Source organism: Micropterus salmoides, unplaced genomic scaffold, assembly GCF_014851395.1.
Source record: "Micropterus salmoides isolate LMB-PRFRI ecotype aquatic unplaced genomic scaffold, ASM1485139v1 Ms_hic_scaffold_12, whole genome shotgun sequence".
Taxonomy (NCBI): Eukaryota; Metazoa; Chordata; class Actinopteri; order Centrarchiformes; family Centrarchidae; genus Micropterus; species Micropterus salmoides.
The window spans coordinates 5,104,656-5,125,119 of NW_024040263.1; the positions used below are offsets into that span (position 1 = coordinate 5,104,656).

The 20,464-nt window shown below is 40.9% G+C and overlaps 1 protein-coding gene across 3 annotated transcripts in view; it reads left to right on the plus strand.

Annotated features, from left to right (window-relative positions):
• Window positions 1-20,464, plus strand: part of cacna1hb (calcium channel, voltage-dependent, T type, alpha 1H subunit b) — a 45,521-nt gene that overhangs the window by 13,124 nt on the left and 11,933 nt on the right. For all 3 annotated transcript variants that reach the window (XM_038712985.1, XM_038712986.1, XM_038712987.1), the window contains exons 6-25: window positions 22-181; window positions 1,917-2,229; window positions 2,328-2,420; window positions 2,519-3,098; window positions 5,115-5,491; window positions 8,362-8,513; window positions 9,006-9,191; window positions 9,671-9,788; window positions 10,311-10,466; window positions 11,254-11,341; window positions 12,735-12,946; window positions 14,345-14,656; window positions 15,694-15,794; window positions 16,142-16,265; window positions 17,023-17,091; window positions 17,280-17,464; window positions 17,557-17,683; window positions 18,913-19,038; window positions 19,142-19,231; window positions 19,700-19,892. In XM_038712985.1, the coding sequence (XP_038568913.1) occupies window positions 22-181; window positions 1,917-2,229; window positions 2,328-2,420; window positions 2,519-3,098; window positions 5,115-5,491; window positions 8,362-8,513; window positions 9,006-9,191; window positions 9,671-9,788; window positions 10,311-10,466; window positions 11,254-11,341; window positions 12,735-12,946; window positions 14,345-14,656; window positions 15,694-15,794; window positions 16,142-16,265; window positions 17,023-17,091; window positions 17,280-17,464; window positions 17,557-17,683; window positions 18,913-19,038; window positions 19,142-19,231; window positions 19,700-19,892 (3,762 nt within the window). The remainder of the gene's footprint in view (window positions 1-21; window positions 182-1,916; window positions 2,230-2,327; window positions 2,421-2,518; window positions 3,099-5,114; window positions 5,492-8,361; window positions 8,514-9,005; window positions 9,192-9,670; window positions 9,789-10,310; window positions 10,467-11,253; window positions 11,342-12,734; window positions 12,947-14,344; window positions 14,657-15,693; window positions 15,795-16,141; window positions 16,266-17,022; window positions 17,092-17,279; window positions 17,465-17,556; window positions 17,684-18,912; window positions 19,039-19,141; window positions 19,232-19,699; window positions 19,893-20,464) is intronic.

Sequence of the window (20,464 nt, forward strand, 5' to 3'; positions counted from 1 at the left end):
TGTGCTTGTGTGTGTTGGTAGGTATGCGCATCCTGGTGACCCTCCTCTTAGACACACTTCCCATGCTGGGCAACGTGCTGGCACTGTGCTTCTTTGTCTTCTTCATCTTCGGCATCGTCGGTGTGCAGCTGTGGGCGGGGCTACTGAGAAACCGCTGTTTCATGGGAGAGGATGTCAAGATGTGAGTTACTATAGAAGCCGGCAGATGTCACAACAAGGGATGCACTGGCCTCGTTACTCTGAAGCCCTTCTCTAATGTTTGCTCACTACTGATTAGCTTCTTTCACCCAGCTATTATTTCTAAGAGGGGATCAATATCACAGAAAGCCTGATCATGTTTGTTCTCTAATCAGCTCAGTCTGGGAGGAAGTAAATGTGTAAATGTGTTTCCTAATACAACCTCCAGCATGATAGATCACAAATCAAGGGATTAAGTGAATTTTGAGTGTTGTTACTCAGGCACTCTCAGTGGCTAATTCAGCACAGACCTTGATGGTTTCTCTGTCACTCCTGTTCTCTCCTACATGATCTTTCATGTCATGCTCAATTTCTGTCTAACTGACACTGTTACACCATCACTCTCACTCCCACTCACATGTTCACAAATGCAGTCACATAATATCACATAACATCAGATGACATCATGTTCACATTCTGGTCTCACATCTGCTCAACCATCCCGCTTAGATGATAATCCCTGGTTTATGAAGAGATAGGGCTGCATCGAAAACATCTATTATACTGTTGTTCTATGTGGAGTAGTAGTTTTATAATGAATGTACAGTTCCTGCTGTAACTGAGTAATTATACTTCAAGAAAACATGCTTTCAAAGTAAAAATAAATTAAACAAATCTACACCACAATTAGATATAATAGAGCAAATAAAAGTACAGTGAATACAATAAAACACAATGCCCACGATACAATTTTTAATAATTAATAAAAGCCTTTTTGAAAATGATAAGTTTTAAGATGTGATTGTAACTTAAGAGTGAGTAGAACAGACACCATAAAAAGCAACAACATATTTATTAGTTTAATTTTACCACCGAGGCAGGAGATGCATTTCAAACATACTGCAGCTGTCACAGGAAAGGCAATATCATATTGTTATTGGCTCATGCGTTTATCACATCTGGTCACATTAGCCTGCTGTACAGTAGCTTATACATTTTCACTGAAAACTAATCCCTCACTAGATTTTATTTTTGGTCAGCAATTTGGATTTTTTTCTGTTTCATAAACAACAAAATGACCTTTCCTAATGAGAAGTGAGGGAGCACCACTCCTCTGTGACCCCTCACTACACCACAGATGATTGATTGCTTATCTCTCCACTGCACTCTCGCTCTCTCTTTTCTTCTTTTCCCTTCATCTGTATTTCTCTCTCTTTCCTCATTTCTTCCTTTTGCACCGTTTTTCCAGAAAAAATACCTTTTGCACAAACAAAAGGTCAATAAAATGATTTATCTTCTGAAAAATTGTCAGAACTTTACCTGAATTTGTCCAGAAACTTACTCTTTGTATTTTGTTATTAGTTTTTAATCTGCATCTGAAAATAGTCCTCAATAAATGCAAATTTTAATCCTGTCTGAGTAATGACTGCTAAAAATACAGTGTCCAGCTCTTTTTGTAAAAATAAAACTATGATTATATTTTTCTATTATATTATTAAGATTTACGTCTTCATAAGAACCAAATTGGCTTGGAGTGCCACAGACAGGAAAAGGATTTGGGAAGTACTGCGAAACAGATTCTAGCATTTCATGGTTTTTGGTCTTTTTGGGGAACTTTTTGACAATAAGGAAACCTCTGTTTCGTTTCATTACTGTATACTAGTTAATAATTTCTATACATATGTGATAAATAAAATGAAATAACATAGTTTAAATCACTTTCTGCCCTTCTTCTTCAGGAGATACAACATTTCCTTCCTGAGTGGCTACTATCGGCCAGATGGCACCGATGACCATCCATTCATCTGTTCAATGGAAAGGGAAAATGGGATGCTTCGGTGCACTGATGTGCCTCGCCGCCGTGTAGCCGGGACATCCTGCTTCCTGGGAGCTGAGGAGGCCCGTCCAGGGATGGGACTCAGAGTAGATGAAACAGCGTCATGTGTAAACTGGTACCAGTATTACAATGAGTGTCGGGCTGGGGAAATAAACCCACACAAAGGAGCTATTAACTTTGATAACATTGGATATGCATGGATCGCCATTTTTCAGGTAAGCATTTATATACAGGGATACATATTCAATCAATGAATGTTATGCACACTACACACCAAACTTTACTCTGTGTCTGTGTGTGTGCTTTCATTTAGGTAATTACTCTAGAAGGTTGGGTGGACATCATGTACTACGTTATGGATGCACATTCTTTCTACAACTTCATCTACTTCATCTTCCTCATTATAGTAAGTAGACACACAACCATAAAAAGTGACTTGTGTAACAGCTAGATGACATGTACTGTACTGTGTGTTACAACGGTGCTTAATGTGTGTGTTGTCAGGTGGGCTCCTTCTTCATGATTAACCTGTGCCTGGTCGTCATAGCAACCCAGTTTTCTGAAACAAAGCAGAGAGAACACGCCTTAATGAAATCGGAGCAGCACGCCCGCCAGCTCCACCAATCAGCTTCCACGCTGGCCAGCGACAGCCAACCAGGTAGCTGCTATGAGGAGATCATCCGCTACCTGGCACACCTGGGCCGCAAGGCGTGGCGACGACTGTCCCGCTGCATCGTTCAGACACACGCACACCTTCACTGCGTGTGCGTGTGCCAGAAAGACAGAGGCGGTGGAGCTGCCAGAGGGGGCGGAGCTGGGGAAATGAACGGACTTGCCCACCGGCACTCAGGCCACGTGCCCAACGACCTGTCACACCTTCATCAGCTTTACCACCATCATCACCAGCATCATCACCAGCATCATCAGCCTCAGACCGAGCCTGTTGTCAGTAATGGAGGGAATGGGTTTAATTATCCCTTCATATCGCCGCTCTTCAGTCACCTTGATGCAAAGGGCCAGGGCCAGAAGAGTCTTGTCGCCACAGAGACTGTCAACAGACAGACGCAGCTGGTGGTGGAGCACGGTGAGAACGAAAGGGTTTGTGTGTGTTAGTGAGTGTTTGTGAGTGCTCTCAAGGTCATAGTTGGTCAACCTGGGCCTTACAGGTGTGGAAGCACAGATTTGGAGGCCCTTGGCAAAGACCAGCACTGGGCCCCTTGTATTCTAGCAACGTCAGCAGTGCAGTTGTCAACAAAGGTTTAATGTGCCTCTTTTTGTGTTTGTGTTAGAGAGATTCAGGTAGCTCTGCTTTGTTTCTTTAAATTCAAGAATTTTTTTTTGAGGATCAAATGAATTCAAATTACAAATGAACGTATTTTCCCACTTACCCTCAGTAGCATTTAGACATGCCGCTCACAGACTTGTGCCGCATGACACAGGGGAGATGAATTTAATTTTGTTTTGGTGCCCAAAGCAAAGCATTATAAGAAAGAAAAGAGCTTCCTGCACTCCTGCAGAGTCTGCATAAGTTTTCGGTCATAGACCTTGATGGCCTACAAGGCAAACTGAATGCAAGAACTCTGTGGTGTATTTATACATTCAGGTTATTAGCCCCAGGGCAACACATCTGTGTATCCCTTACACTCTCGGGATATTGTAGTCCTATAGTATTTGCTGTTAGCACAAAGATTGAGAACATGGATTAAGATGTATGAAATAAATAAAAGAGAAACACACATTTGCAACAGCTACATACACCATAAACAAGGATGATATAAAAACATCAGACAAAAGCTCTCATACCTCACCTTAGTTTAAAAAGAAAAATACTGTATGTCAAATCAAACTATTTCAGTCAAGCCTAAAGGTTGCGGTGTCTCCAGACAATTGATCCATAACATTTCTCTCAGTCCTAGCTTTCTGTCCACATCTCCTCCTCTGTGCAGCTAAACATGTTTGATTCCCAGAAATCTGAAGGGAGACAAAGGATAAGAAAGCGAGTGTTAGGATGTGAAAATTTATGAAATGATTTGCAACAAGATATTACCTTTTTCTGACCTAGCAACTACAGCAACTGTCCTTGAGGATTTTAGGGTGTTGATTTCTCAGATATGAAGAGTTTAATGTGGTACTCCATAAAACTGCACTTCTATAAACATGGGGGACTCACTTCAGGGGAAGCATAAAAATGGATGGTCAAAATCACAGCAGCAGAAGCCAAGATATCTTGTCTTTTAATCCCTTGAATGGGTCATGTTCCAAAAACACAACACATCTTGCACACTCTCAGCTGGTAATGCAGGCTTTTCATTAAAAATGTTACAATTTCAAAACTTTTCAAAGCTCCTTCAGTCTCAGAAGACATACAACTGTTTTCACAGTAAATCTCCCCATTATGAATGACTTGACATTGATGTGTAAAATTGGTTACATAACAGAAAAAAGACATATCAAATTTGAATACAATTTAGTAATAAATTCTAATTCTGTCTGGGATACTTCTCATACACAAAAAAACTGAGTAGAAATTATTCAGTATGCTGTAACATGCACCAGGGCCAAAATGCTGAAAACCACAGCTCTAGATGCTCTAGTGTATTTTTTGTGTGTTTAGTGCAGAGCCAATTTTCAGTAAGTCTGGCTGCTGAAAGTTTCGTTGCAGCCCACATTATCTATAGACACACACCATAGTCTCTAGTGAAACATGAATTTGTTGTAATTGTGATGACAAGTGAACTGCTCATGCTAGATTAGTGTTTGTTGTTGTCATTGGAGCATTCCTCCCAAGCTGCTTACTAATGAATTCCACTGAAATCTTACTCCCACTTCACTCTACGCCCCTTCCTCCCAACACACACACACACGCATGCACACATCCCTGTTCTAATAAAAGAACCCCTCTACACAAAAGCATCCCGACTGCACAGTAGCTCACATGTTATTGAATTTTGTCTCCCAGAAATGAAATGAAGTTGCTCACTTTTACCAAGCAGAGAATATATTGAGTGCAACATACAGAACCAGCTATTCACTATGCCCTTTGTGCATGTATGACTTTTGCAACCCGTGTCTATATCACCTCCTCCCTCTGTCTGTGCAGGTGGGTGCACTGGGCATCCTGCATTACCGTTGCCAGGTGAAGTCTCAGGAGAGTCCCCAGTATGCCCGTATTGCATCTACTACAACCAACTTAGTGTCAGTGAAAATGTTAATGAACAGATTGAAGACCATCATCATGGGTACAGCAACTCATGCCATGGCAACAGCCCATGTCATAGTAACAGCCCATGCCGCTGTAGCAGCCCATGCCGCGGTGATGCACAGGTGCCTGAACCAAAGAAAAGGCTATGCAAGCGTTGCTGGGCGGGACTCCGAACTAAACTAGATCTCATCGTTGGCAGCAGATACTTCAACAGAGGAATCATGATTGCCATCCTTATTAACACACTTTCAATGGGCATAGAGTACCACGAACAGGTATGATTGACAGGAATGAGTGTTTGTGTGTGTGTGTGTGTGTGTGTGTGTGTGTGTAAGAGGCTGCATGCATAGCTTTGTGCGTGCCTCTTGCAGATTGTATGTGACTACAATTTGATTGAAAATGGATGTGCTAATCATTGTGTGTGGTGGGCCAATGAACTTACCCTCCAATCAACACTTACAGCACCAAGCATATGGGATCACGAAATGTGTGCGTGTGTGTGTGTGTGTGTTTGTGTGAGTGTGTGTGTGTGTGTGTTTGTGTGAGTGTGTGTGTGTGTGTGTGTGTGTGTGGGTGGGTGTGTGCGAGCATGTATCAGGAGATGGAGAAACTCATAAGACCTGAAGTGTTAATTAAAGCGTGACCCTGGGACAGGAGAGAGAGTGAGCGTTGTACAGACGGGGTAGAGTGAGAGAAGCTAGCTAGAGCGAATGGAAGAGTGAGGAGGAGAAGGAGGAGGACAGATCTGACATTGTGATTGGCTGAAAGGCAAGGATAGACTTTGGGAGACGGGGGAAGATTGCATTTCCTAAACAATATGACAGATCTGGATGGCCTTAACTACTTCAATGACAAAATGTAAGGATAAGGCCAGCCCTATTTTATCCTTCTTTTGTTCTCAACAAATCTCCTGAAGAGACCAAAACTAACAATGAAAATGTAAGAATGAATAAAGTAATATATGAATATGTTACCAAAGCCTGATATAGCTTTTTTTTTCTCTGTGCCATAGAAATCTATTGTCATCTAGAAACTATTAAGTATAAATAAAGAGCCATGCTGTTTCATTGGGCGACATTCCCTCATTTCAGTGAACGTGACCAGTGCAGTTTAGTCTGAAACACCTCAGGGACTTATTTTTTTCATCTCTGGAGAGTTGCTCCGTGTTAGGCAGATGCCACTGAGCACAGTTACTTTTTTACACTGCTTTGTTGGTTTGACAAGCTGTGAGAAATAAATCACTGTATTCACCGTTATGAAGAAATGTCACCCAATGCCATGGTATAGCTTGTTTAGTAGTTGTAGTTTTTAATACCATGGTTTTTATTTGACAACAGCTCTATGCCATGGAAGCACAAGATATATTAGACTTTGGATATGGGGAAAAAAGACCACTTATTATTAAGTTTTGTTGATAATCTTAAAATGTAAAAAAAGCCAGCCATTTACTCTTTAAGTCAGTGGTCATGTACCTGATTGAAATGAGAAGCCTTTCATGACCTCTGCCCTCCTGTGAACAATATAATAATATAACAACCAATAATAATAATGTTAAAACTACTAACAAAACAAGCCAAATTGAATGCTATTTAATAAAAAATATCATTATATATACTATAACTTGAATTACTGATGTGTTAATGAAAAATACTAGTTAACTTAATGCCAGACCTGTGCGTTGCAGAACCTCTTGCTTTTCATTTCAACAGATTAGAGCAGCCACACATCTTTTGTTTTGTTTTTACAGCTGAGCAAACTCTACTTAACCCCTTTCTGTCCAAACAAAATACAAATTAAATGTATAATCAAATGATATTAAACATTCTATTATTGATGGACATTATCAAAGGCAAATGTAGATTCCCATGAACGGGATATCTCCTGGAGGGAATTTCTTCAAATGTGGCACAAACGTCTACTTAGAGTCAGAGATGAACAAAATTTCACACAAATGTTTAATGGGATACAACGATGAAGTGATGAAATGTCCAAAAGGTCAACTTCAGTGTGACATTGTGATATCCAGAAAACACTTTTTTTTTGTTCAATAACATAACTCAGGAACAGAAAAGAGGATTATGACCATATTTCACAGTTTGTTGGACACTGAAAACGTGACACTTTTGACTCAAAGGTCAAAGGTCATTGTGACCTCAAATGGAGCTCGCCTAGCTAATCATGTAATGAATGAGTTTCACCTACAACTCATAGAGAGACATGACATCCTCAGAGAAAACAAAAGCACCACATTTTGTGTAGCTATACTCCATAAGAATCCATCCTTACATAGTAATCATGTACATCTGTTCCTGTTTAGTCAATGCATCTATGACAATTCTTCATTGATCAGTTCAACAATGTACAGATATTCAGTGGAATCATAAATATGTATCATCAATATAGTGATAACTTCCATTTAAAAATTTAAAAATTCACTGCAGAATCAGAATCAAAAAGAGCTTTATTGCCAAGTAGTATTTTACATGTACGAGGAATTTGCTTTGGGGATAAGTTATTTCCTTCCAAGAATTCTCTACATATATTATATAAGTCTGGAAAGACATGGACAAAAACTGCAACTTGACTGGTTGGCGGAGGCATACAACCACAGGGCAGGATTTCCAGCTGTGTTCATAACCACAGATTTTGCTTGATGAGCACCACTATTCTTTTCGCCCTTGTCTAAAATTTGGCCGCCTTGTAATTGTTTTTTTGTCTGAATCAATCTTGATAGGCTTGCTAACAGGAGAACACTGTTGTTTGACATTAATGAGATTAACTTTAGATGTGCTGTGTGTGTCTCCCTCCTGCAATGCCTCTATGGCCCTAAGCCCCAGTTTGAGAACCACTGCTTTAAGTAATATCAATAATATGAATAATGAAAGTGCATTCACTCATTCTACTCCTAAGGATTGTGGGTGAAAGCACACCTGCATTCATATCCTGGGGCAGCTTCTCTCCATGTATGTAAGACTTTATCCACATAAACCTACACTGTAGCCTTGAAAAGCATTTTAGAAATTCTGAGCATGTTGATTCTAGTGCCAGGCTGTCTGTCTCTGTTTATTTGTTCATTTTTCTCTGTGCCTGTCCAATATCTGTACATCAATCTCTCCTCCTTTTCTCTCCACAAACAACTCTTCAGCCGCAGGAGCTGACAGATATTTTGGAGATCTCTAACATGGTGTTCACAAGTTTGTTCAGTCTCGAGATGCTGCTGAAGGTGCTGGCTCTCGGCCTCTTTGGCTACATCAAGAACCCCTACAACGGCTTCGACAGCATCATTGTCATCATCAGGTGGGGCTCTAGGGGAAGGGGTCTCTGTCTGTAAATTTACCACAAAATGGGAATGCATTTGTCTTGTCATTTGGAAATCCTCACTGCGAGTCAGCACTGCAGTCTCCCAATCTGTCACAGTGAAGCTTGTTCTGGCAGTGAAGCCATGTGGTTGCACTCTTTGTCCAGGGAGCCTGTATTCACTCCATTATGTAGTACTACAAGCTAAATTATATATCTGTGCTTGAAGACTTGTTTACTGTGCCACTGCAGACTCCTTCTTTTTCCATGACTTGTAAACAGCAGTGGCACATTTCCTCTTTTCAGCTGCCACATGTCACAAGAAAAATAATGTAGCACTTTCCCTACCTGGAAGGGAGGCTTTTGTGGGTGATAACCATGCTGACTTCCAAAGAGTTACAGCTGAGGTCAAGTACATATTGATTCCTTGGTTGCAATAATGGGAATTTAACTTTGTGTTTATAATCTGCTTGTCATCTGTGTTTGTTTTAGTGTGTGGGAGATTGTGGGTGAGGCAGAGGGAGGCTTGTCGGTGCTGCGTACCTTCCGTCTGCTGAGAGTTTTGAAGCTAGTCCGGTTCCTTCCTGCCCTGAGGAGGCAGCTGGTGGTGCTCATGAAGACCATGGACAATGTGGCCACGTTCTGCATGTTGCTGATGCTCTTTATATTCATATTCAGGTATACTGTATTCTTTTTATTTTTCTCTATGGGGCGATAGATAGGTGTAGACAGGACAAAAACGGTATCTCATACCTTACAGAAATCATACTACTGACCTTTTTCTTACTCTGTTACAAGACATATTACCACATGTATCACCTACATTACATTTATCCATTTAGCTGACGCTTTTATTCAAAGCGACTTATGCTTGCTATGTATGTCAGAGGTCACACGCCTCAGGAGCAACTAGGGGGTCAGTGCCTTGCTCAGAGACACAATGGTGTCTCACAGTGGATTCGAACGCGGGTCTCTCACATCAAAGGCATGTGTCTTAGCCACTGTACCATCACCTTTTACACAAACACAGTTATTCACACAGGCAGCATTACTGAGTCTTATTGCACAGCATCCATATTAAATTGGCATGTAATGAAAGTATTTTCTTATTGTTTTGTGTGCGTGTGTTTATGTGTTTGTTTGTTTGTGTTTTGCAGTATCTTGGGGATGCATCTGTTCGGCTGTAAATTTGGTTTGCGACAAGACAGTGGAGACACTTTACCTGACAGAAAAAACTTTGACTCCCTGCTCTGGGCAATTGTCACTGTGTTTCAGGTTAGACCAAACACGCAAATACAAACATACACGAGCATATGAGCACACAAATAAATCGACGACATTTAATTGAGAGGAATTTCCGCATCGATACATTACAGCTAAATGTAATTTTGAAATGAATTGGGATGAGATTCAAACAGCAGCTGCTGTTGTCACCAGTAGCAGCGTTGAAGATCTTCTCCATTATTTCATTTGCTCCAATTTGTGAGTGCTCACGCTTGACTTTTCAACAAAATATGAAAACTCTCCCAGTGGGCAGGTAAGATACACTTCAAAAGCAGAGGGGGAGGAAGAGTAATGAAACACGCACTCTACAGGAGCTCATTTAACACTGATGAGCATCATTACTGTTCAACTGACAATGAGATATTAAAGGATGAATCCACTCTTATTATTCTTATTATTATGCTACTAGCAATGCAGGTTGCATTTCTGCTTTATTTTGTGTTTGACATATTTTTTCTCTTACTTATGTTTGACTTTCATCACCTCTCTCCCCACATCTCTTCCCCTCTGCAGATCCTCACCCAGGAGGACTGGAATGCGGTGCTCTATAACGGGATGGCCTCCACCACACCATTGGCTGCCCTCTATTTTGTAGCCCTCATGACCTTTGGCAACTACGTCCTCTTCAACTTGCTTGTAGCCATTTTGGTTGAGGGCTTTCAAGCTGAAGTAAGGGCAAAGATGCATTTGTTTTAGCTGCTTAGAGAAAGAATGAGGCAGAGAGAACGAGACTAATTGAGCTCTGTTGTGCTGATGACACCAAAGCTGCCTACAAGAGAATAATCTGTACCATCCTGCCTGTGTGGTTTTTCCCATCTCTCTCTTTATCCATCACTCTCTTTTCTCTTTCTTTCTCAGTTGTCCTCTATTGCTTCCTCTCTCTCTCTGTCCCCTTTTTTTCTCTTTCTCTCTTTCTTTCTTGCTGACACACACACACACACACACACACGCAAGCACACGCAAGCACACGCACATAAACACTCTCCAGGGTAGGGATGTGTTTGATATCGCCTGCCATTCACAGCTGGTGAGCTTTTGTTGTTTAGTTTTCATCTTTTATCTCCAGCATCAGAGAACACTTGCTCTCTCTCTCTCTCTCCCTCTCTCTCTCTCTCTCTCTCTCTATCACACACTCACACACACAGACATACAGATACCCTTTGCCAAAGCCGTCTGCCTCCATCTTTCTGGCGTGAATTTTAATTAAATTCAGTAAAGCTTTATTGGCGTGACTACAGGAGATCGCTGCCAAAGCCAGGCACATAACTCAACTAGAGAACACTGGAGATCCCCTCCGCCCGTCTGCCTCTCAGTCTTTGTCTCTCAGTCTTTCCCTCTCCGCTTATATTTTTCACTTTTACGACAAGTCAACAGACAATGAGAAAAGGAAGGTGATGACGATGAAGATTATGATGATAGTGGTGATCCCAGTGCTTTGTGTGTGTGTGTGTTTTAGGGTGATGCCAACAGATCTGAGACGGATGACGAGAGACAATCTCTTTCTTACGAGGATGAGGAGAAGTTGAGAGAGCTGTACGCTGCAGGTATAAACTCTTAGATCAACTTAGAATTTGACATGGAAATATACACTCACCTACATTTACCTTAAAGCATCATTTTGGTTTAATACAAAGTGTGTCCTATTGTTGTAGCCTTGGTTGCCTTTCTCATGGGTAATAATAACAAAAGAAACACAAGCAGTCAATTGATAATACAGGTTTTAAACAAACCTCTGGGTTAAAGGGGAATTTCTGTGTTTTTAAACCTGGGCCCTATTTTTCACATATTTTGGTGTAAAAATGATTAGTAGGTACTAAAAGTTTTACGAATTTTTGCTAGTGACCCCTATGAGTGACTCCCAGTGACACCCTTTGTATTTAACAACAAACAGAAGTCTCGATCAAGAATAGTTTTCGCTCTGAAATCTCATGAGAGGCAAATGGATGCAGGAAACACCAGCTGAAAAGAGGGAGAGGAGATTGTTGTGTTCATAGAGAAATTCCTAGCAAAACTTTATTTCCTGACATAACTCTCTTCAACTCTGACTCATGTTTCCACCATCGACTTCCTGCAACAACTCGCCTCTCAAGAGATTTCAGAGCAAGAATACCCCTAAGGAATACGTTGCAGCCACTGCAGCCAGTGCACAGCTGCTGGCTGAAGCACCCTACTGTACGGATTCCAAAACGTTTTGTACCTACTAGTCATTTCCACATCAAAATATATGAAAATTTAAATGAAATTATCCTTTCACCAAACGTGTTTTGAAGAGAAAACAAATTACCCAAACTGTTTAACTGTCATTTACAGTTTACAGACCAACTTCCTGGTTCAACTTTGACGTACCGTACCTGACGTAGTTATATGTCGCACGTGTTTAGAAGTCATAAGGCCAAGCAGCCCCTTCCACCCTTTTTGAAGGAACCCCAAAAACATGCAAAATGCTCTATTTATGTTGATACTTTTGCAAATACACACAGACAAACTTAGGGAATTTAATTATGGATCAATAATAATAATAATTCCATTATATTCATTTTTATTGTTTCTTTATGTATTTAAAAACAGCTGCATGTCCCAGAGTTTCTCTATAGAGGGATTGAAAAGCTTCCAACATTGTTATCTATTCTTCCAATGATAAATACTGTCAATTGTTAAACTGTTTTTAATATATTTGCCCATTTTCAATGACAATGTCTGAAACATTGGTATCTGCCTTTTAACATTTCACTTTGTTTATCCTTCAAATTATAAAATGTAAAATACACTTCAGGTCCTCAAATTCCCCAAACAAACAAAATACTGTGGACATGAACTCTGTGTCATCATCGGTAGCTACAGCCCTGATCATTACCAAAATAAAACAACCAAAGATTTTTTAAACTGGAATTGTCCTCTAACAAAAATGTTTGTGTCTGCCTGCTTGTGTGTGTGCAGAAGTTAAGATCCAGGCCATGATGCTGAGCCCCAATGGTCTCCTAAACCCAAAAGCCTCCATGCCCCACCGTCTTCCTCCTTCTCCTCCTCCTCCTCCTCCTCCACTGCCGGTCATCACACACACTGCAGCCACGCCTACCATAAACTCCAGCCAGTCACGCCGGGCAAGTGGCGCTTCCATGGACATTAACAGCCTTGAGCCGAGGTCACTGGTGAGCCTTGGACACACGCTTTTACCCACGTTATATTATCACCACATTAACTATGAGTAATAAACTTGATTTACAGAAGCACTCAAACAGAGAATGATAAATTAAAAGGAGATAAATCCAGGTGGAGCTGTGCTTTTTAAATGATTAGAATGATCACTTTCACAAATTCTAAATCTGTTATTGCAAAAACATATAATATTAACAGAGTTGTTTAATCTAAATAAGAAGAAAAACTTCAATTTAAGGTACCTTGCAGAGTTTTTTTTTTATTACTTTCAGTGTTTCTCAACAAAACCCATCATGGGTAAAACCAAATATTTTATAACCTGCATTGTTACAGCTGGCAGTTTTCTTGTTACAGGGCTTTTTGCTGGCACATTGATGAACTAAACTATTATACATTCAGCTGACGCTTTTATCCAAAGCGTCTTACAATTGCTATACATGTCAGAGGTCACACGTCTCTGGAGCAACTAGGGATTAAGCGTCTTGCTCAGGGACACATTGATGGAGGGGACACAGTAGGGGATTGAACCCAGGTCTCTCACACCAAAGACATAGGCTTATCCATTGCTCCATCACCACCGCATTGCTTTCTTTACTTGGCACATTACTACCTGTACTACCTGTGTAAGTGGTGGTTAGGGTTGAATCATATAACCCTCCTTTAATTCATTGACATAGCTTACATTTGAGGTAATTGTCCTGCAGTCGGGCCAGATTCAGTTGTTCAGTTGCTGCTGTCAGTGTTGGTGTTCTCTCCAGCTTTGGCTGCTTGAGTGGTTGGCAATGGGCATTTCCCACTGACGTGTTCCTGGCCTTTTTGTGATATTTCAGGTAGTCGTACTAATTTGCAGTGTTTCTTTTGCTTGCAAAGTCACATATGTGCTCATAATAATAATAATAATAAACATATTGAGTCTTCCTTACCATCTCTAGCGTTCTGTAGCTCTGATATATTTTTTGTTGTTCCTTGTCAGTTTTCTTCCACTACATTTTACTCCCCAGTCTCTCACACATGTTAGATTTGTTTACACTGATGTCCGGCCCCCCTCTTCCTGTGCACTGCTTGTCACCTGGAGTAATGCTCACTTGTCATTTGTTGATACAGCTTAGGCACGAGGTGTATTTGTTTTAATGCATTGGATCTCCCTGCTAATACAAGCATGATGGCAGAATCAAGATTGGGATTGCATTTCGATTAATCGTACAGCCCTAACGTTTGTCCTCATGTGCAGCCCGTTAGAGCATGAGATACAAACAAAAGCAAGCATCAAAACATTGCTCCATAACAACTCCACAGGGTACCTTTAATCCGTGAAAAATCACATTTTTAATAAAAAATCACATTTTTATGTGCACTTCAGAAATCCAACCAGGTGTTACTGTTGTTCTAAGATGTCTTCACAGTCTCTGTGGGACAGTGGGCCAGAGAGCCGTCGCTCCAGCTGGACCAGCATTGGCCGAGCCCCCAGCCTCCACAGGAAGAGCCAGTCGGGGGAAATGGAGTCCCTGCTGTCCGACACACACACAAGCTCCAACGCTAGCAGCAGGGAGCACTCTCTGGACCAGCCGGAGTACCTGCAGGTGCCCATGCTCCACCCGCCCGACTGCAACGGCACCACCTTTCACCTCCCTGACCGCTGCTACGATGATGCTCCCCTGGCCACGCTTTACCATGGCGACCAGGAGGAGGATGAGATTGAGGAGGTGCAGCTCTCTGCATTTGTGTTGTTTAAGTGGTTCACATTAAAGTCACAAGGAAAAGGAATTTTGATGGTGTTCCTCTTCTGTTATTTCCAGTTCAAACAAGTTAATAAAAAACTTGTTTAGATGAGTTTAACAGTTCCAAAACTGCTGCTAATTATCTTACAAAGGCATAAAATCCAACCTCAGTGACCGCAGACACAGAAAATATTTAATTAGCTGAATTTAAATTATGAGCAGGGTGGAGAAAATATTGGGAACATTGTTTGAGGAACCTGCTGAGTTGGAATTTTTACGTTTACAACTACAATTTACTGTTTTCCACTTTTTCCACGTAAAATCAGGGGAGACTTTGACTGAGTGAACAACAACAATTTATTGACACCTGATACAATGAATATGAGAAGGTGTTGGGAAAGTCTTTGGCGATTAGACCCCATCTTGATGCCAGTGCAGAAACCCCCCACCGATGGAGTCTAGACACTGATGGTGATGATGAAAGGATGAAAAAAGGCTGAGGATCTGGATGTGATGAGGAGAAGGTGAATTGGGGTGGAGGAGGGCCGATTTGTGCTGAAATAACAGCTGACAGCACAGGAGAGAATGGATTTTAAAGCTCGATAGTGACTACATGATTGGCTGTGCTGATCATGGCAAAATCAGATTACAAAACAAAAAAGAGAATGCCCATAGTCGGCTGCTAGAGGGCAGGAAGAGAGAGAGAGTAGGAGATAATCTTCCTGGTTGAACTTGTGTTGAGCCTCATTTCAATCAAGAGAGACTTTTACTGAGTGATCAACAACAATTTATTGACATGTGAAACAATGAATATGAGAATGTACAAAGTCTTTGGTGATTAGACCCCATTGTGATGATGTGGTATTTAATGGGGATGGTGAAGCCGTAGAGGTTTTTTACCAAGAGAGGAAAACAAACTTACTTAATATAACTTGCTTCTCAAGTGGCAAGTCAGTTGTTTAAGCCTGTATGTGTGTGTGTGTGTGTGTGTGTGTGTGTGTGTGTGTGTGTGTTCCTTCCAGAGTTTATGTAAGAAGCTGAAGAAGTTGCTGGAGCCATATGAGCCTCAGTGGTGCCTGGAGCATGAAGAGTGGTCTCTCTATCTGTTCGCTCCACACAACCGGTAAATACACACTACACACACTACACACACACACTACACACACACACAAGCACACACACACACACACACACACACACACACACACAAGCACAAGCAGACACCACCCCTGATATCCTCCTGAGTGGCCTAGGTGGCTTAAACCGCAGCACGTGTGAAAATTCACAGCTAAAGTGTGAAGGTTGCCGCAAAGGCTTAGTAAAACAATTTTCACTTTTATCAATTAAATCTGGCCAAGTGAAAACGCACACATTATGTTGACAAATGCAGTGATGGAAGTGATGTGTGATGAGTGCAAATCTTGTCAAAAATAGAGAAATAGCGCTTTCCTTGTCTTTTTCTCTTTTTAGGTTCAGGTCGTGGTGTCAGAGGGTCATAGGTCACAAGATGTTTGATCATATCATCCTCCTCTTCATCTTCCTTAATTGTATCACCATTGCTCTGGAGCGACCTGACATACAGCCTGACAGCATGGTAGCACACACACACACGCACGCACACACACACACACACACACACACACACACACACACACACACACACACACAAACATCCCTCTTTGACACAACACATTCCCTAGCACCACTTTAACAAAATGCCTAACCCCAACCTTTAAACTTAACCTTAATAGTGGTAATTTTGCACTGAAACTGTGTGGCCTGCTTTATTCTGTTTTATTGTTATTACTTCATTGTGTTTAAATGCTTTTTAATTCATTTTTACTTGTTACATAAAGCACTGAGAGGTGCAATACAAATAAATGTGTCTGTCCTTAAGCTAAATCAGATTTTAACCATAACCCAGTCCATTTTAAAGAGCCCTTTAAAGAAGTAAGGACCAGCCAAAATATCCTCACTGTCAAGGTTTAAAACTCACCATCAGTCCTCACAAAAATAGAAGTTCACAGAAACACAAAACACAACACAAGCTGTCATCTACAACGAAGCTCATATGCTTATTGCTGATGTAAGAGCTGTTTGGGAGTCATTACAAGAACACGTGCTGTTCTCAGTATATTTTTATTATGCTTCTCCTACATTCATAATGGATTTTTTTTTCTCAGCTCATTATGTAACACGATGCAGTTAGTTAGAGTCAGAATCAAAGCTGATGCTACTGGGACATGACACCCTTAAAATGACGAATGTGCTTCTTTTTGTGTGTCTGCACACACTCTCACTTGTGTTGTGTGTGTGTGTGTGTGTGTTGTGTGTGTGTGTGTGTATGACAGGAGCGGGTGTTCCTCAGTGTGTCCAATTACATCTTCACTGTGATCTTCGTGGGTGAAATGATGATCAAGGTAACCATAACAAGACACGTATTCTGAATGAGCACTTGACTCCAAAGTAATTTTCTCATCTTACTTATAAAAGGGCAATTTTCTCCCTGGGTGGGTATTAGAATAGCTTTCAGTCTCATTTTCTACCTTATATTAGTTTATTTTCCGGTAATTTAGCTGGATCTGTGTGTGTGTCTGTGTGTGTCAAGGTGGTAGCTCTGGGCCTGTACTTTGGAAATGGTGTGTACCTGCAGAGCAGCTGGAATGTCTTAGATGGAGTGCTGGTGTTTGTGTCACTGGTGGACATCCTGGTCTCCATCGCATCAGCAGGTGGTAATCGAATCTTAGGCATCCTCCGCGTGCTTCGCCTGCTCCGTACACTGCGACCACTCAGGTAAGAGTGCGGGAGATTTTCTCCTGTGTTTACTCCATTAATATTATCTGGTGTACTTATGTAGCGTGTCTGTGACTGTGTGTGTGTCGCAGGGTGATAAGTCGAGCTCCTGGTCTAAAACTGGTGGTGGAGACTCTTATCACATCTCTCAGACCCATTGGGAATATTGTCCTCATCTGCTGTGCTTTTTTCATCGTGTTTGGAATTCTGGGAGTCCAGGTAAACATTTAAACTGCAAATTCCCTGTTCATCCTCTGTTGGCTGAAGATAAGCTTCATTATTTTAGTAATTTAGTAATTTAGTAATAAATAGTAAAGATTTTCATTAAAAAATACTAATTTTAAACATATTTTCACCCGGTTTAATGTGCCCAAACATCCAAAGCTCGTTGTCTTTTCTGCTGTAAGAAGAAAGTGTTCACCGTGGTCTAAAATAAACGAGGTGTATCTCTGAAAATGCTTTAGGTAATAAAAAGTGAAGAGAAAAATTGGGAGGAAATGCAAATGAGTTACTGATTATGCACCAGAGTCCCTGGAAGTAATTAAAAAACAATGGTTCATCTGCAGAGGGAATGTGCTGAGAATGTATTTTTCAAATCCGATTTTCATCTGGATTTTTGTATTATTCATTTAATTAATAAATTAACTTTTTTATTTTTTTATTTTAGCAGCTTTTAAATCCGTTTTTAATATTCAAAACAAACTGATAAATTATGTGTTTTTAATAAAAACTTAAAAATAACAAGCCCCAGTTGTACATGATATGAAAGAAAGGATTAATAAGAATGTAATTTTACAAAATAGCGTTTCCCAATCTGGGGACCAGGACCCCCATGGGGTCAAAAGAAAAATCTGAATAGTTAAAGGTGCAAGAAAGAGAAACGTATTAATGTAACACAAAAAGTGTTTAATTTATTATTACTTTTATTAATTGCTTTTTGCTTTTCTTGTGAAATACTGGATAGTTTCACCTTTTAAGGCCACAAAATCCTTCAGAGACAAAATTGCTCTTGGTTGAACTGCTCATAACTCATATCCACATTGTTTATTTTTCAGATACTAAGGTCTGTTCTAGAGGCCGCTCAGTGTAAATGCCTTCTGTAAGCGCTCCTTCTCCAGAGTATAAACTAGTTTCCATATTTGCAAATATTGCTGCAAATATTCTAATTATTGCACAGGAAATTATGCTTGATGAATGCTGAAGCATTCATTTACACGCAGGCATATATTTCTCAAAAACATACTGCCACTGAATTATCTTCTAATGAGAACACTGTAAACTGTAATAACTGTGAGGCAGACTGGACCAGATGGTACTCTTAGAAGTAATGTACAACAAACCTGTAGACACTCGCGGAGTAATTTACTATACACCAATACATCACTCTGTGAAGCTTTGCCTCACTGTTATGTTTTCATCTGTGTGCACACATCTGTCTGTGTATGCAGTTGTTTAAAGGGAAGTTCTTCTACTGTGACGGGCGCAATGTGAGTAACATCACCAATAAAACCCAGTGTCTGGAGACAGGATACCGCTGGGTTAGACGGAAATACAACTTTGACAACCTGGGACAGGTTTGTCACACACACTCTCACACACACACATCCAGGACTGATACTTGCTCTTAAATACTGATTGCTAGCATGTCGCTGATTTATATGTGTCTCACTCTTCCAGGCGCTGATGTCACTGTTTGTGCTGTCATGTAAAGATGGTTGGGTCAGCATCATGTATGATGGCCTGGATGCTGTCGGAGTAGACCAGCAGGTGAAGAAACACACACACACACACACACACACACACACACACACACACACACACACACACACACACACACACATACATGCACAGAGGAAGAGAGAGGTTGTGGGAAGTAAAAAATGAATACAAGACCTGTAAACCATTCAGCCAGTGTATATTGTATTTCACTGTGTTTTGGTTCTGTTTTGTGTCAGTCTCAGGCCCCATCTGATCTAGTCTGCTTCAAGTAGAAAGGGGAAATATTTCAGGAGAGAGGGGAGGTGTAAGGGAAGAAAAAAAGGCAGACGGATAAATAGATGTGAGTTGACAGTCCTTGCAGTTTCAGTGCTGACTCAGGATTTACATTGTCTTCTTGTTTATGCTTTCTCCTCTTCACCCTCTCCCGTCACTCTTTGGTCCTCCTCTTTTTCCTTCTTGTCCCCGTGCTACCTCTCCTCCTTTCATCTTCCATTTTCTCTCCCTGTCTCTCTGCAGCCAATAAGAAACAACAACCCTTGGATGCTGCTGTTTTTCATCTCTTTCCTCCTCATCGTCAGCTTCTTTGTGCTCAACATGTTTGTGGGCGTGGTGGTGGAAAACTTTCACAAGTGTCGGCAGCAGCAGGAGGAGGAGGAGGCACGGCTGAGGGAGGAGAAGCGACAAAGACGGTTGGAAAAGAGGAGGAGAAGTGAGATAGCAGGGGGAGGGTGGAGGGTAGTGCGAGACATACAGTAAATGGCCAAAAGTATGTGAACACCTGAACATTACACCCATATGTGATTGGTGAACATGGCATTTCAAAATCATTGGCATTAATATGCTTCCATAACAGCATCCACTCCTCTTCCCCTGGCTGCAGGTATTTGCTTTCATTTAGCCACAACTCCCATTGCTCCCAGTTTACAATTCATTCTCGCTGCTGGAGACAATACTCAGCCATTCTAACCAGGGTGTCAATGTCCAATGCAGCTATAACCAGGGCATCTCACTCGCCCCTTGTGTGTGGGTCTTCTTTAAATGTTGCCTAAATGCCTTCATTTACTATTTAATTGACATGAATTTGATGTAACGATGTGTACATTAGAAGACTTTGTCTTCATAGACATGTGGCAAACTAGTTTACTAGTTTGTTTATGTCACTGCTTCTGCGATACCTGTGAATGAAGAGAAGGAATGTTACAGTTTTCCTTCTGCTAATACAATATAGATACAAAATAATGATAAGATTGCGTGCTGTGTAAAGAATTTAAAACAAAAAAA